Source organism: Lycium barbarum, chromosome 10 (genome assembly GCF_019175385.1).
Source record: "Lycium barbarum isolate Lr01 chromosome 10, ASM1917538v2, whole genome shotgun sequence".
Lineage (NCBI taxonomy): Eukaryota > Viridiplantae > Streptophyta > Magnoliopsida > Solanales > Solanaceae > Lycium > Lycium barbarum.
This window is the reverse complement of record NC_083346.1, coordinates 72,977,799-72,990,874: the sequence shown is the minus strand read 5'-3', so window position 1 is coordinate 72,990,874 and position 13,076 is coordinate 72,977,799. Positions and strand designations below refer to the sequence as shown.

Below are 13,076 nucleotides of genomic sequence, written 5' to 3'. Positions count from 1 at the left end.
GCTGAGGGCATATTGGACTTTTCCCAATCTTTCCTGAGCTACGTGTCTTTCAACCTACCAAACAGCCATAAAGGGATCCTCCGGTATTTGTCAATGCATATCTAAATTAATGCCACGTGTACAGTTAAAGTTTTAAAAGCTTGGATTAATATTCTTGTACCTTATTGAAAACATGAGTTAACAGCCATAAAGGGATCCTCCGGTATTTATCAATGCATATCTAAATTAATGCCACGTGTACAGTTAAAGTTTTAAAAGCTTGGATTAATATTCTTGTACCTTATTGAAAACATGAGTTAATAAACAGAAGTGTGATTTCTCTAACAATTTAAACTTTAGATGAGGCGATTACACAGTAAACGTGGTACAAGCAAAGGTGTGAGACAAGTCTTACGACCACCCATTAGCAAGAATAATTTTTTTTTTTGTGTGTGTGTTTGGTTAAAAAGACTCAAGCCTGTGCATGAGAAGGGGTGTTGGAGAAATTACTAATTAAAAGTGTGCTTTCTCATTACATTATATAATATTGGCCCGAGATGAGTTTGAATTAACATGGTCTACAAAGATTTATATAACCAATCTTGGGAGGGACCAAGGGATAGCTATTGTTATTATTGTTATAGTATATTTTTTCAAATAACTTAACCCTTTTAGATAAGATGATCACACAATTTTACATGCTTAGGTGCTGACTTGCATCAAGCTTGTTAATGGAGAAGATGTGAGAATTCAAGATTTTTCGGAGACTTCTCCATTGAGGGGAAACGGGAAACCAAGCAACGGAGAACATGTGATAAGACTGTTTGGCCATGCTTGAAGAAGAAATGACCACATTGGTGTTGAGTTTTTGGGTTTTTCCTTTTTATGTTGATTTGGATTGATAAAAAACCAATCCAATTTGAACCAACCCACTTTTGTCCTAAAATCCACTATATATATGTTCAACTTATGTCTTATTTCAAAAACACAAGAGTGAATTCATAGCAGTCATATAGAGAGTGAAAAAGTGAGAGAGAAGTGCAGATTTTTGTTCAGAATTTTTTTGCTACAGCAGTCCGCTTCAAACAACGTTTTTTGATTCGTTAACCGTTGGATCATTCTCAAATTTGAACTGGGGTTCTCAACATCTGGTTTTTCGATTTCAACAATGGAGATAAGATTTTGTGGTCTGTGACTCCAGTTTTCGAGTACGAGCTCGATTTTAGGGGTGATTTCTCTCCTTTCTTCACTAGTTTTGGTACTATATTTTATGTATTGTTGCTCCGTATTTGGCATTGATGTTGTAGCCATTTGGAGAACATTGTTGTAACTTTGTTGATTATAGAGGAGCTTTTCTGGGTCGGAGGTCCCATGGATGTTTCCTCTTCACCTTGAAGGGGTTTTACCACGTAAATTTGGTGTCTCTTGTATTCAATTTATTTTTGCTTGCTTTGCTATTTTATTGTTGGTATAGTTTCTGTATGGATTTCCAATTGTGCTAGTGTTTATTGTCTTCTCTTGATTCAAATAGTGTGAGAAGTTTTGACTTGGGTATTTCTTCCACTATTACCTAGTCGTGCAATTTAGTTATTGCTTGTTTCTTCCGAACAAAGTGGTATCAGAGTTTGTGGTTATATTTGGTTGTGTTTATTGTCTATTTGAATGATGGAGGCAAATATAAGCAAGATGGTTTGTTTAAATGACAGTAATTATCATATTTAGAAAAGCAAGATGAAAGATCTTCTATTTGTCAAAAAATTGCATTTACCTGTGTTTGCTTCTAAGAAACCTGAGTCTTTGGCGGAGAATGATACTTCATCAGAGTTATGGCATAGAAGGCTTAGTCATATGAGAAAGAATGGGATTGATAGTTTGGCTAAGAATAATTTGCTTTCTGGAGTGAAACAAGAAAAGTTAAAGAGATGTGTTCATTGCTTAGCCGAGAAACAGAAAAGAGTTTCTTTTCAGAGTCATTCGCCTTCAAGAAAGCTTGATTTTCTGAAGTTGGTACATTCTGATTTATGTGGTCCTTTTAAAGTAAGCTCTCGTGATGGTGCACTTTACTTTGTGACTTTTATTGATGATTATTCTCGTAAACTTTGGGTATTTCCTTTGAAGTCCAAGGATCAAGTACTTGATGCGTTCAAGACTTTTCAGGCCTTGATTAAGAGATAGACAGGGAAGAAACTAAAATGCACCCGCTCAGGCAATGGTGGTAAATACATTGGTCCTTTTGATAATTATTGCAGACAGTAAGGTATTCGGCATCAGAAAAATCCTCCAAAGACTCTTCAGTTAAATGGTTTTAGCAGATAGGATGAACAGAACTCTAGTTGAAAAGGTTAGATGTTTGCTTTCAGATGCTAAGTTGCCAGATTAATTTTGGCCAGAAGGACTCAATACTACTGCTTATGTTATCAATTTATCTCCTATTGTTGCTTTGAATGGTGATGTCCTTGACAGAGTTTGGTTTGGTAAGGATGTCTCCTATGCTCATCTGAGTGTCTTCGGGTGTAAGGAAAAGTGCATGTTCCAAGGATGAGAGGTCAAAGCTGGAAGTTAAAACTAGGCAATGTATCTTCATTGGTTATGGTCATGACGAATTTGGCTGTCGTTTCTATGATCCAGTTGAGAAGAAACTTGTTAGAAGCTGTGATGTTGTGTTCTTTGAAGACCAGACAATTGAAGATTTTGACAAAGCTGACAAGGTTGATTCTCATAGCAGTGAGCTCAGTTGCTGTTGATCCAATTCCTGTGACTATAGCACCTGAAGAGAATCTTCAAATAATAAAGATCAAGTTGATAATGAAGATAATGATCCTGTTCAAAATGATCAGCATGATGTCATTGATGCTCCAGTTGAAGATGATGTGGCTGGCCAGCAATCAGCTGTTATTGATGCTCCAGAAAGTTCTCTCAGAAGATCTACTAGAGAGAAAATATCTTCATCTCGTTATTATCTGTAGCATCCGCTTTGGGAGGATACCACTTACGAAACAAAAGCTAATTTCACACTTACAACGTTTAGAAGAAATTTATGCCAAAAGGTATTCACAAAAATATTTAATAGCGGAAATAGGCCCATGCGAAAAAAGGTTGAAAGTGTGACATTTTTTTTCCATTATACCCTCTGAAAAATTTCTTAGATGAATACAATATCAGAGTATTAATTTAAAATGGTAACGCCCTCCTCAAATGGTCAACACATTTAAGAAACTTCATTTTGAAATTATATTTTCAAATCAACACCACTGCAGGTCCATAACATACACAAAACTCAAACTTGCAATTATCATAGAAAACTAGTATCTTCCTTTGTACATAATTACAAGGCAAAATGTAAACCTAGTACATGGCATGACTTGGGTTAAAATCACACCTAAAAATAGCAAAACAAGTCACCAAGTTCGAGTTACAAGCATATGGTCTCGTGTCCAACAAGCCTCCGAAATTTCATACATAAGTGTGACATATGGATCATGTATATGTCCCCAAAATTTTACAAAACCTAGATGCATATGCAAATGCGATCTTCACTAAGGCTCCGAAAAAGTCTACTCCAAATGGCCATCTTCAAATCTCCTCCTGAACATTACCTACGATAGAAAACAACTATCGCTAAGCATAAAGCTTAGTGGCGTATATACTTTGGGCTTGGAGCCATTAGATTCTCCAATTCCCTTATCCGTCGTAGGTAGCTCAACAAGATAATAATAAATCAAGTAAACAAGTATATGAAAGTATCAAATATCAAAACCTTGAAGAGTTTCCAAATGTCGAAATCAATATTCGAACGCTCAAGTGTCAAGAAAACTTATAATTCAATTCAAGAGAGTTTGTCAAATAACAAATTTCACCCAATATGTACGTCATGCCATCACACCAAGAACAATCAATATCAAGATGGACCGAAGCCCTAAATCAAGAAGGGCCGTCACCCAACAATCAAGAGAATCAAGATCCATGTTGAAAGTGACTTTCCACTCATACTCGAAAATGGACAAAAGTCCATCATCAAGACGAAATGTAAATCCAAAGTCAAGATGGGCAAGATCCGAATCAAGAGGCATGCCGATATCGGTGACAAATTCACCGCAACAAGAAGGAAACATTCCCTAACAAGAATGCAAAATGATCAAGCAATTCGTACAAGTGGGCGATTTAGCGAATATTTTGCAATACTTGAGAGAATAACCATACAATGTTATAAGATGAAGAGAAAGGAAACAACATCAAGATGCTTCAAAAATTCCAGAAAATAAAGATATTCCAAGTTCAAGTTTATACACAAACCTTGGTGTTTACCACACAACAAGTTCTACCACAACTCGAGGAGTTCAAATCGTCTACGCCATAGACCAACCAAAGTCCACTTCATCAAATAATTCCTCTTAGCTTGTACAAGAGCATATATACCTTAAATACACAATCAAACATCTAATTAAGCTCAATGGTTTCAGCACGTTGAAACTAAACATGAAATCAGTGAAAATCACCCTAAACCATCAAAACAGGAATTCTGGACAATACTACTTTCTTTTATTGTCACTCAGTTTCAAAGGGGTAAATGGAAAAAATAGACTTTGTGGCCTTAATTAAAGTTGTAGATATATGTCTTTGGGTTTCATAAAAAGTTAAATCACTCCTGTAGAATTTTTGTACTACAAGATATGCTCAAAATACTAACAGCAGTACATGTATGGTTGCAAAAACAGATATCTGGGCAGCACTTGCCCTGTACTTCATCATCCCTTTTCGAGCAAATACAATCAAAACTGGGTTTTGGAGCCTGAACAAAATTTGTAGGGCTATGAAATAGATTTCTAGAACATCTTGGATCACTTAAAACTAAATTTTATACAAGGAGATATGCTGAAAACACTAACAACTATCCAGTTCAAAAGCGGGTTCTGAACTTACCTCAATCGTGTGGAGTAGTTTGTGGATCAACCAAAACAAGTCTTCATGATTGATTTAGTGGGAGAATTTTATGAGTGGAGAGGGGTTTTGGGGTTTTATTTGCTTGGAGAAAACGAAATTGGGGGTGGTAGAGAGGATAAGAACCCAAAAAGATGTTATATACTCCCTAGGATAAGGATGAAAGAAAATAAAAACTAAAAAAGGGGTTGCCCACTTTTATATATATCTATTGTATTTCATAATAAATTTATCAAGAGTATGATAAGTGGTAAACATAACAACGTTACAAAACTTCCATGTAAATATTAACACAATCTAAAGTAAGCAATTTTCATATATCGTCAAATTCACGTAGGGAGTGCGAAGCAAAATTATCTTTATTATAAAGATATGATTAATCGAAAATTCAAGTATTAGTTTTAAAAAAAAATTGGGGTGTTACAACTCTCTCCCCCTTACGAAACTTCGTCTCGAAATTTACCTTATGCTAGTCTTGAAACAAATGGGGATATTGAATTCGCATATCCTCTTCTCGCTCCCAGGTAGCCTCTTTGCCAGAATGATTTCTCCAAAGGAATCTTACTAATGGGATTTTATTGTTTCTAAGATCTTTTGTCTCATGCGCCAAGATTTGGATAGGTTCCTCTTTGTATGTCAAGTCAGGACTGACCTCAATGGATTCAACATAAAGAATATTAGATGGATCTGAGCGATATCTTCTAAGTATAGAAACATGGAAGACATTGTGTATCTTATCTAATTTCGGTGGAAGAGCTAGTTTATATGCAACTAGGCCAACTCTCTCAAGTACTTCGTATGGTCTAATAAATCGAGGACTAAGTTTTCCTTTTTGGCCAAATCTCATAATCTTCTTCAATGGAGAAACCTTTAAAAACACCTTATCTCCCACTTGATGCTCAATTTCACGACTCTTAAGATCAACATAAGACTTTTGTCTATCCGAAGCAATTTTTAGACAATCCTTGATGATTTTTACTTTATCTTCAGTTTGTTGCACAATCTCCGTACCAACCAATTTCCTTTCACCAACTTCGCTCCAACAAAGAGGAGTTCTACGTTTTCTCCCATATAATGATTTATGAGGAGGCATGCCAATACTTGATTGGTAGCTATTATTGTAAGCAAATTATATCAAGGCTAGGTGTCTGTCCTAACTACCCTCAAATTCCATAATGCAAGCTCAAAGTATATCTTTCAAGATTTGAATTACCCTCTCGGACTGGCCGTCTATTTGAGGATGGAAAGAAGTACTAAAGTTTAACCTAGTGCCCAAAGCTTCTCGCAAGCTAGTCCAAAATCTGGATGTAAACCTTAGGTCTCGGTCAGATACAATAGAAACAGGAACTCCATGCATCCTCACAATCTCATTAACGTACAATTCTGCTAAATGTTCAATTGGGTAGTCTATTCTGATGGCCAAGAAATGAGCATTCTTGGTTAACCTATCAACTATAAGCCAAGTTGCATCATGATTTCTTTGAGTGCGTCGAAGTCCAGAAACAAAGTCCATAGTTATTCTTTCCCATTTCCACTCCGGTATCGATAAGGGTTGTAACAAACCAGTTGGGACATAATGCTCGGCCTTTATTTGTTGACAAACTAAGCATTTAGAAATAAATTCTGCAATGTCCTTCTTCATACCATACCACCAGTAGTGTTCTTTGATGGTTTGGTACATTTTAGTACCTCTAGGATGCATTGCATATGGTGAAGTATGTGCTTCATTCCAAAATGTCTTTCCTCGAGTTGTCATCTTTAGGAACACATAACCTATTTCGATAAAATAGAACACCATTCTCCCTTAATTTAAAATCAAGCTTTCCTCCAGTTTGAACTTCTTTGATCAATTTCACAAGCTTCTCATCTAACTTTTGTGCTTCTTTCACTTGTTTAAGTAGAACTGGCTTGACTTGCTGTCACAACCTGACTAGGGGCCATGACGGGTACCCGGGGCTAACCACCGAGCACCCCTCATTCTACTACTCATCATACTTATTAAGCGTACATTCATCTACATTACCCTCATTTCACAATTCCATTTCAATTCATCCATAATCATGGTCATAGTATACTAGTACGTTTTCTCACATATAATGCTTACCCCATGTCCTTAATATCATTTGTAACATAACCATATCACAACACATCAAGAATCATGACTCAATTCAAGCTATCACTCAAAATGACATTATTCCCACATTTATGACCCATTTCTATATTATTCTACAATCCAAGTGTTTGAACTTTCAAATACCTTAAACAACATGGAAATACCATAAATCTTACCTTAGATGGTGTAGGAATGAACCTTGGGTGGAAACTCCTCACTTGAGCAAAACCCTAGTTTCACCTTCACTTGGATTCCTTGCCTTAGATGAACTTTAATGGGTTTCTTACACTTGATATCCTTGGTTTGATGTAGTTGATCACAAATATCCCTTGAATTCTTATGGGAGAAGTGTAGAGAGATGTTTAGATAGAAGTGCAGTGAAAGGGAAATGAAAGGACATAAGATATGACAATCAAGGGAAAAATAAAGGAAGGAAGAGAGCATGACGAGATAAGTTACTACAGATAGACAAAAGAGTTTAGGTATATATAATCACCGAGCCTAGCCATGGTCGGGTACGCGAAACACCGAACCTTCATGGTCAGATATGCTATGTAAATGATATGTATATGAATATGACTATGGATACGATATGTAAATGAGTACGATTATGAATACGAATACGGATATGGATACATGTATAGGTATAGATGTGTATGTACACGAATCACGCAAGAATGATTATGTAACTTGCAAGTATTTATGCGTCGCAAATGAAACCAAGGGGTACTCAAAAAGAGGAGTAAGAGGTATGCAAGAATAGTTTGGTCATGATACTTCGGGTTAGTTAAAGGAAAATATATGGTGAATTGAGTTGAAATGTTGAGTTGGGATTATCGTTAAGGATAAATAGGATAATTACTTGGGCTATGATAAAAGTACTTGCTATATGCTTCCTACGGTAGCCCTGGGGCTGCGATAACTTACGAATGCAATAAGATCATTGAATGATGAGGGGCACAACTTGATAGACGAGTCCTAGTTAGAATTGATTCATTATAAGATCATCATAACCAGTATACTTGTACAGGGCCGATTCAACATTCGAGGACGAATGTTCCCAAGGGGGGCAGAATGTTACACCTCAAAAAAAAAAATCATTCATGCACAGTGAATACACTGACGAAGGGTGCGACGTATACGGCGTTTTGACAAGTAAGAAATAACATTTGATGATTCTAATTGAGATTTCAAAGACATTCGAAGTAAGAGAAGAAAGTTGCCAAGATGAGGCAAGGCATACGAGATGTATCTGAAAGGATTTACGAGTAACGAGTTAATGATTTAATGATGCTTTGGAGAAGAGTTATAAAATCCCTTAGATTGTTAATGAAGTGATAAACAAGTGTTAAGAAGGTTCCATAAGGATTGGAGATCAAATGAGTCGACGAGAACGAAATCGGAATAGCTGGGCATTATACGGCCCAACATACTGGCTGTATAAATTATACTGGCCGTATGTTAGGCCGTATATTTAGCCTAGATGGGCAACCTTCACTGGACCAAACATACGGCCCGTACAAAAGATACGGACCGTATGTTGGTCCGTATGTCTATGTCGGGTCAGAATTTGTGAATTAATAAGGGATCTAAGTCTTATTTCATTTCATTTCCCCTTCACTCCCCTTCTCTCTAAAACATCTCTCTACACTTCTCCCACAAGAATTCAAGGGATATTTCTGATCAACTACATCAAACCAAGGAAATCAAGTGTAAGAAACCCATTAAAGTTTATCCAAGGCAAGGAATCCAAGTGAAGCTGAAACTAGGGTTTTGCTCAAGTGAGGAGTTTCCACCCAAGGTTCATTCCTACACTATCTAAGGTAAGATTTATGGTATTTCCATGTTTTTTTAAGGTATTTGAAAGTTCAAACACTTGGATTGTAGAATAATATAGAAATGGGTCATAAATGTGGGAATAGTGTCATTTTGAGTGATAGCTTGAATTGAGTCATAATTCTTGATGTGTTGTGATATGGTTATGTTACAAATGATATTAAGGACATGGGGTAAGCATTATATGTGAGAAAACGTACTAGTATACTATGGCCGTGATTATGGATGAATTGAAATGGAATTGTGAAATGAGGGTAATGTAGATGAATGTACGCTTAATAAGTATGATGAGTAGTAGAATGAGGGGTGCTCGGTGGTTAGCCCCGGGTACCCGTCATCGCCCCTAGTCAGGTCGTGACACTTGCAAACTAGCAACAATAGAGCCATCAAAATTAAATGCAAGACAAGTATTCATGGCTCTTAATTTAAGAAACAAAGGCAAAGGACTTGGAGATAAACTAGCAAAGGCTTTGCGACTTAGAGCATCTACCACCACATTGGCTTTACCCAGATGATAATCAATCGTGTAGTCATAATCATTAATGAGTTCAAGCCATCTACGCTGTCTCAAATTCAACTCTTTCTGTGTACCCAAGTACTTCAAACTCTTATGATCAGTAAATATGTGACACTTGTCTCCATATAAGTAATGCTTCCAAATTTTCAAAGAAAACACTATGGCAGCAAGCTCAAGGTCATGAGTAGGATAGTTCAATTCATGTGGTTTCAATTTTCGAGAGGCATACGCAACCACTTTCCCTTCTTGCATCAGGACACAACCCAAACCATGATGAGAAGCATCACTATATATCACATACTCTTTCCCTTCAGTTGGTAAAGTAAGCATAGGAGCTTGTGTCAATAAGGATTTGAGCTTTTCGAAGCTCTCTTGGCATTTCTCATCCCATACGAACTTGACATCCTTCGTCAAGAGTTTAGTTAAAGGAGAGGCTATAATGGATAAGCCTTTGACAAACCTTCTATAGTATCCCGCTAAGCCCCAGAAACTTCTTACTTCAGTTGGACTTTTAGGTGGTTTCCATTCAACAATAGCTTGCATCTTACTAGGATCCACCTTCACACCTTCAGCTGACACAACATGTCCTAGAAAAGCCACTTCACCAAGCAAAAATTCACATTTGGAAAGCTTAGCATAAAGCTTTTTCTCTTCCAAAATTTGTAAAACAATCCGGAGATGCTTTTCATGATCTTCACTATTCTTGGAATATATTAAAATATCATCTATAAAGACCACCACAAACTGGTCAAGATAAGGCTTGAACACGCGATTCATCAGATCCATGAATGCCACAGGATCATTCGTCAAACCGAATGGCATCAACAAAAATTCATAATGACCATATCGAGGCAGTTTTAGGGACATCTTGTTCACTTACCCGCAGTTGGTAATACCCAGACCTCAAGTAAATTTTTGAGAACAACCTAGCACTCTTTAGCTGGTCAAATAAATCATCAATCCTAGGCAGTGGATATCTATTCTTAATTGGTACCTTGTTCAATTGCAGGTAATCAATACAAAGCCTAAGAGTTCCATCTTTATTTTTCACAAATAAAACAGGAGCTCCCCAGGGAGAAACACTTGGGCGAATAAAACCTTTCTCAAGAAGTTCTTGTAATTGAATTTTCAACTCCTTCAATTCTGTTGGAGCCATTCGATAAGGAGTTACAGAAATAGGAGTAGTTCTAGGAATAACCTCTATAGGAAATTCAACTTCCCTTTCCGGGGGTAATCCGGGAAGATTTTCAGGGAAAACATCAGGAAATTCACATACAACTGGTATATCTATAAGGCTTGGACTTTCCAGGTGTGTATCAAATATATGAGCAAGATAAGCTTCACAACCCTGACTAACTATATTTCTTGCCACAACTGTGGAGATAATATTAGGTGTCAATGATCTTTCACCTTGAACAATGATGTGTGAAAATGAAAGTGTCACTACCCAAACCGATGAGTCGTGACGAGTGTCTGACCTCTAGCGACCAAACTCCCCTATACTCATATCTGAATCTTACAGGACAGGGCCCATACATGACTGAAACTGCTCTCATAAATAGGAAACATCATGAACACTTAACAGTCTGTATATACATAAACATGTTGAAAGAACAGTGCAAGCCAGCTAGGCTGCTACATATACTGTACACAAGAGAATGGGAGCCGACAAGGCTAAATCATCTGACTAACACATACAACTGTCAATAGACCTCTACCAGAATGAAAGCTGTAGAAAGGACGGGATAGGGCCCCGTCATACCCATATGCATATACATCCAAAAAGGCTAGCATACCAAAATAAATTGCTACTCCAGATCAATGGAGTGCACTGACCATTGCTGGATAGAGTCCTACTAAGTTGGACCACCTGTCGGTCTACTTGAACCTGTGGGCACGAACGCAGCCCCCCGATCAACGGGGAGTCAGTATGGATAATGTACTAAGTATGTAAGGCATAAGAACAACATATATATACAAGATTCATGAATAAGATTTGAACTCATAAGCTGAAATGACTATCTACATGTATTTGTATGGACTAGTATTTGTCTGTATATGCATAAAACTGTATAACTGACAATGCCTCTGTGGGCGCATAATATGCATGCTCATGCCTATCAATGAAGGTCATACATCTATATATGTGTGCGTGTATAACGCCTGATATATGTGCGTATATAATGTCTGTATCTTTTCGCATATCATATCGGCCTCTCTGCGGCCATCATAATATACCTTGTCGTGGTACTTGCAGCCTGATTCTCATATCATCATCATAGTGGTAATGCGTATATAACGCCTATATCTCTTCTCATACTTCACATATATCTAATATTCGCGTATATAATGCCTTCTGATCACGGGTCAATGTACATAAATGTATAATGAATGTAATGCATGGGTAAACTGTATACATATAACTGGCTACATAAGACTGGACCCATGAACAGAAGGAACACTCATAAACTAGGTACATGAACATCAAAGACTGAAGGACTTCTAATGCTTCTAAGAGTAGAGTAATATTGAAGCTCGTTTACTCGCTTGTTCACTCATATCATAGGATCATGCCAAAGGAAAGAAAGGATAGCCTTGACATACCTTGAAGTATATCCAATCGTCCAACTTCTACCTCTCGAACGTGCAAGTCTACATTAAGATAACATAGGCCTTAATTAGGCTATTTTCCTTGCTTACTAACCAACTTTAAGCGCATATAGAGCTTAACGAATTATAGACAATAATTTCCCTTGTAAGCTTACAACTCTTCAACTTCCCATTCAATCTATCATTAACCACAACAAAAATAACAACACTTATATATAAATATATATATTCAAATTTATCCCCAATCATCTCTTAAAATAGCCTCAAGTCACTACCTTGCCCTTCATCAACTTACCACTTCCATAAATGCCTTGTCTTTACTTAAAATCACTAAAACTCTTGGTAATAAACTCAAATACATGGGTAGCAATCATTTACATACCTTGAGGGGGTCTAAGATCCCAAGAATCACTTCAACTCTAACTTCCTATGCTTCACAACCTTGAAGAAACCCTAGAAACAACCTTCTCCTTCACAAGCACGGGTTTACGGGGTTCGGATCTTACCAAATCTTCCCTAATATGATAGGAAACGTTGGTAGAGAAATATTAGGGGTTTTCTCTGATTTGGAAGAAGGAAAATATGAAATAGGGTCATGAACCATATATTTATACTCGGAATAACAAAGGCTACAACGGTTTAGTTCGGCGAGTGGGTCGACGACTCGACGGCTCGCCAACGGTCTGTCGACTTGCTTCGTCGACCAATGCTTGCAGATTACCAGCTGCAGAACCCTGTCAACGCCGCATATCGCAGTCTGTCGACCATGTTAATGACCCGTCGACGATAACTGGTGTCTGCAGATTTTCTCAGGTTCAATTTAGATCGCGTCGATTTGATTCGCTCAACTTCTAATCCTTCAAATTGCCAGGAATACTTACTGGTACCCTTGTACATGGGGCAAGACACTTTATACCTCCAAACTCGGGCTCGGGTCTTTATTCCAAGGGCATACCCAACTAGGAAACCATAGGTTCTACCGCTACGAAAACGAGGGGTGTAACATTCTTTCCCCCTTAGGAACATTCGTCCTCGAATTTTCAAACAATCCTGGGTCATAAAAATTTTGATAGAGTTTTCCCT

General features: G+C 37.4%; 1 protein-coding gene across 1 annotated transcript; it reads right to left on the bottom strand.

The window, feature by feature from the left end:
• Window positions 1-5,386: 5,386 nt before the first annotated feature.
• LOC132613038 (uncharacterized) lies at window positions 5,387-6,010 on the bottom strand. Its single transcript, XM_060327099.1, has one exon. The coding sequence runs from the start codon at window positions 6,008-6,010 to the stop codon at window positions 5,387-5,389; it is 624 nt and encodes a 207-aa protein (XP_060183082.1).
• Between the last annotated feature and the right edge of the window lie 7,066 nt (window positions 6,011-13,076).

What these genes read in the sequence shown, in the direction of transcription:
- LOC132613038 (XM_060327099.1), bottom strand. Translation starts at nt 6,010, where the DNA reads ATGCCTCCTCATAAATCATTATATGGGAGAAAACGTAGAACTCCTCTT.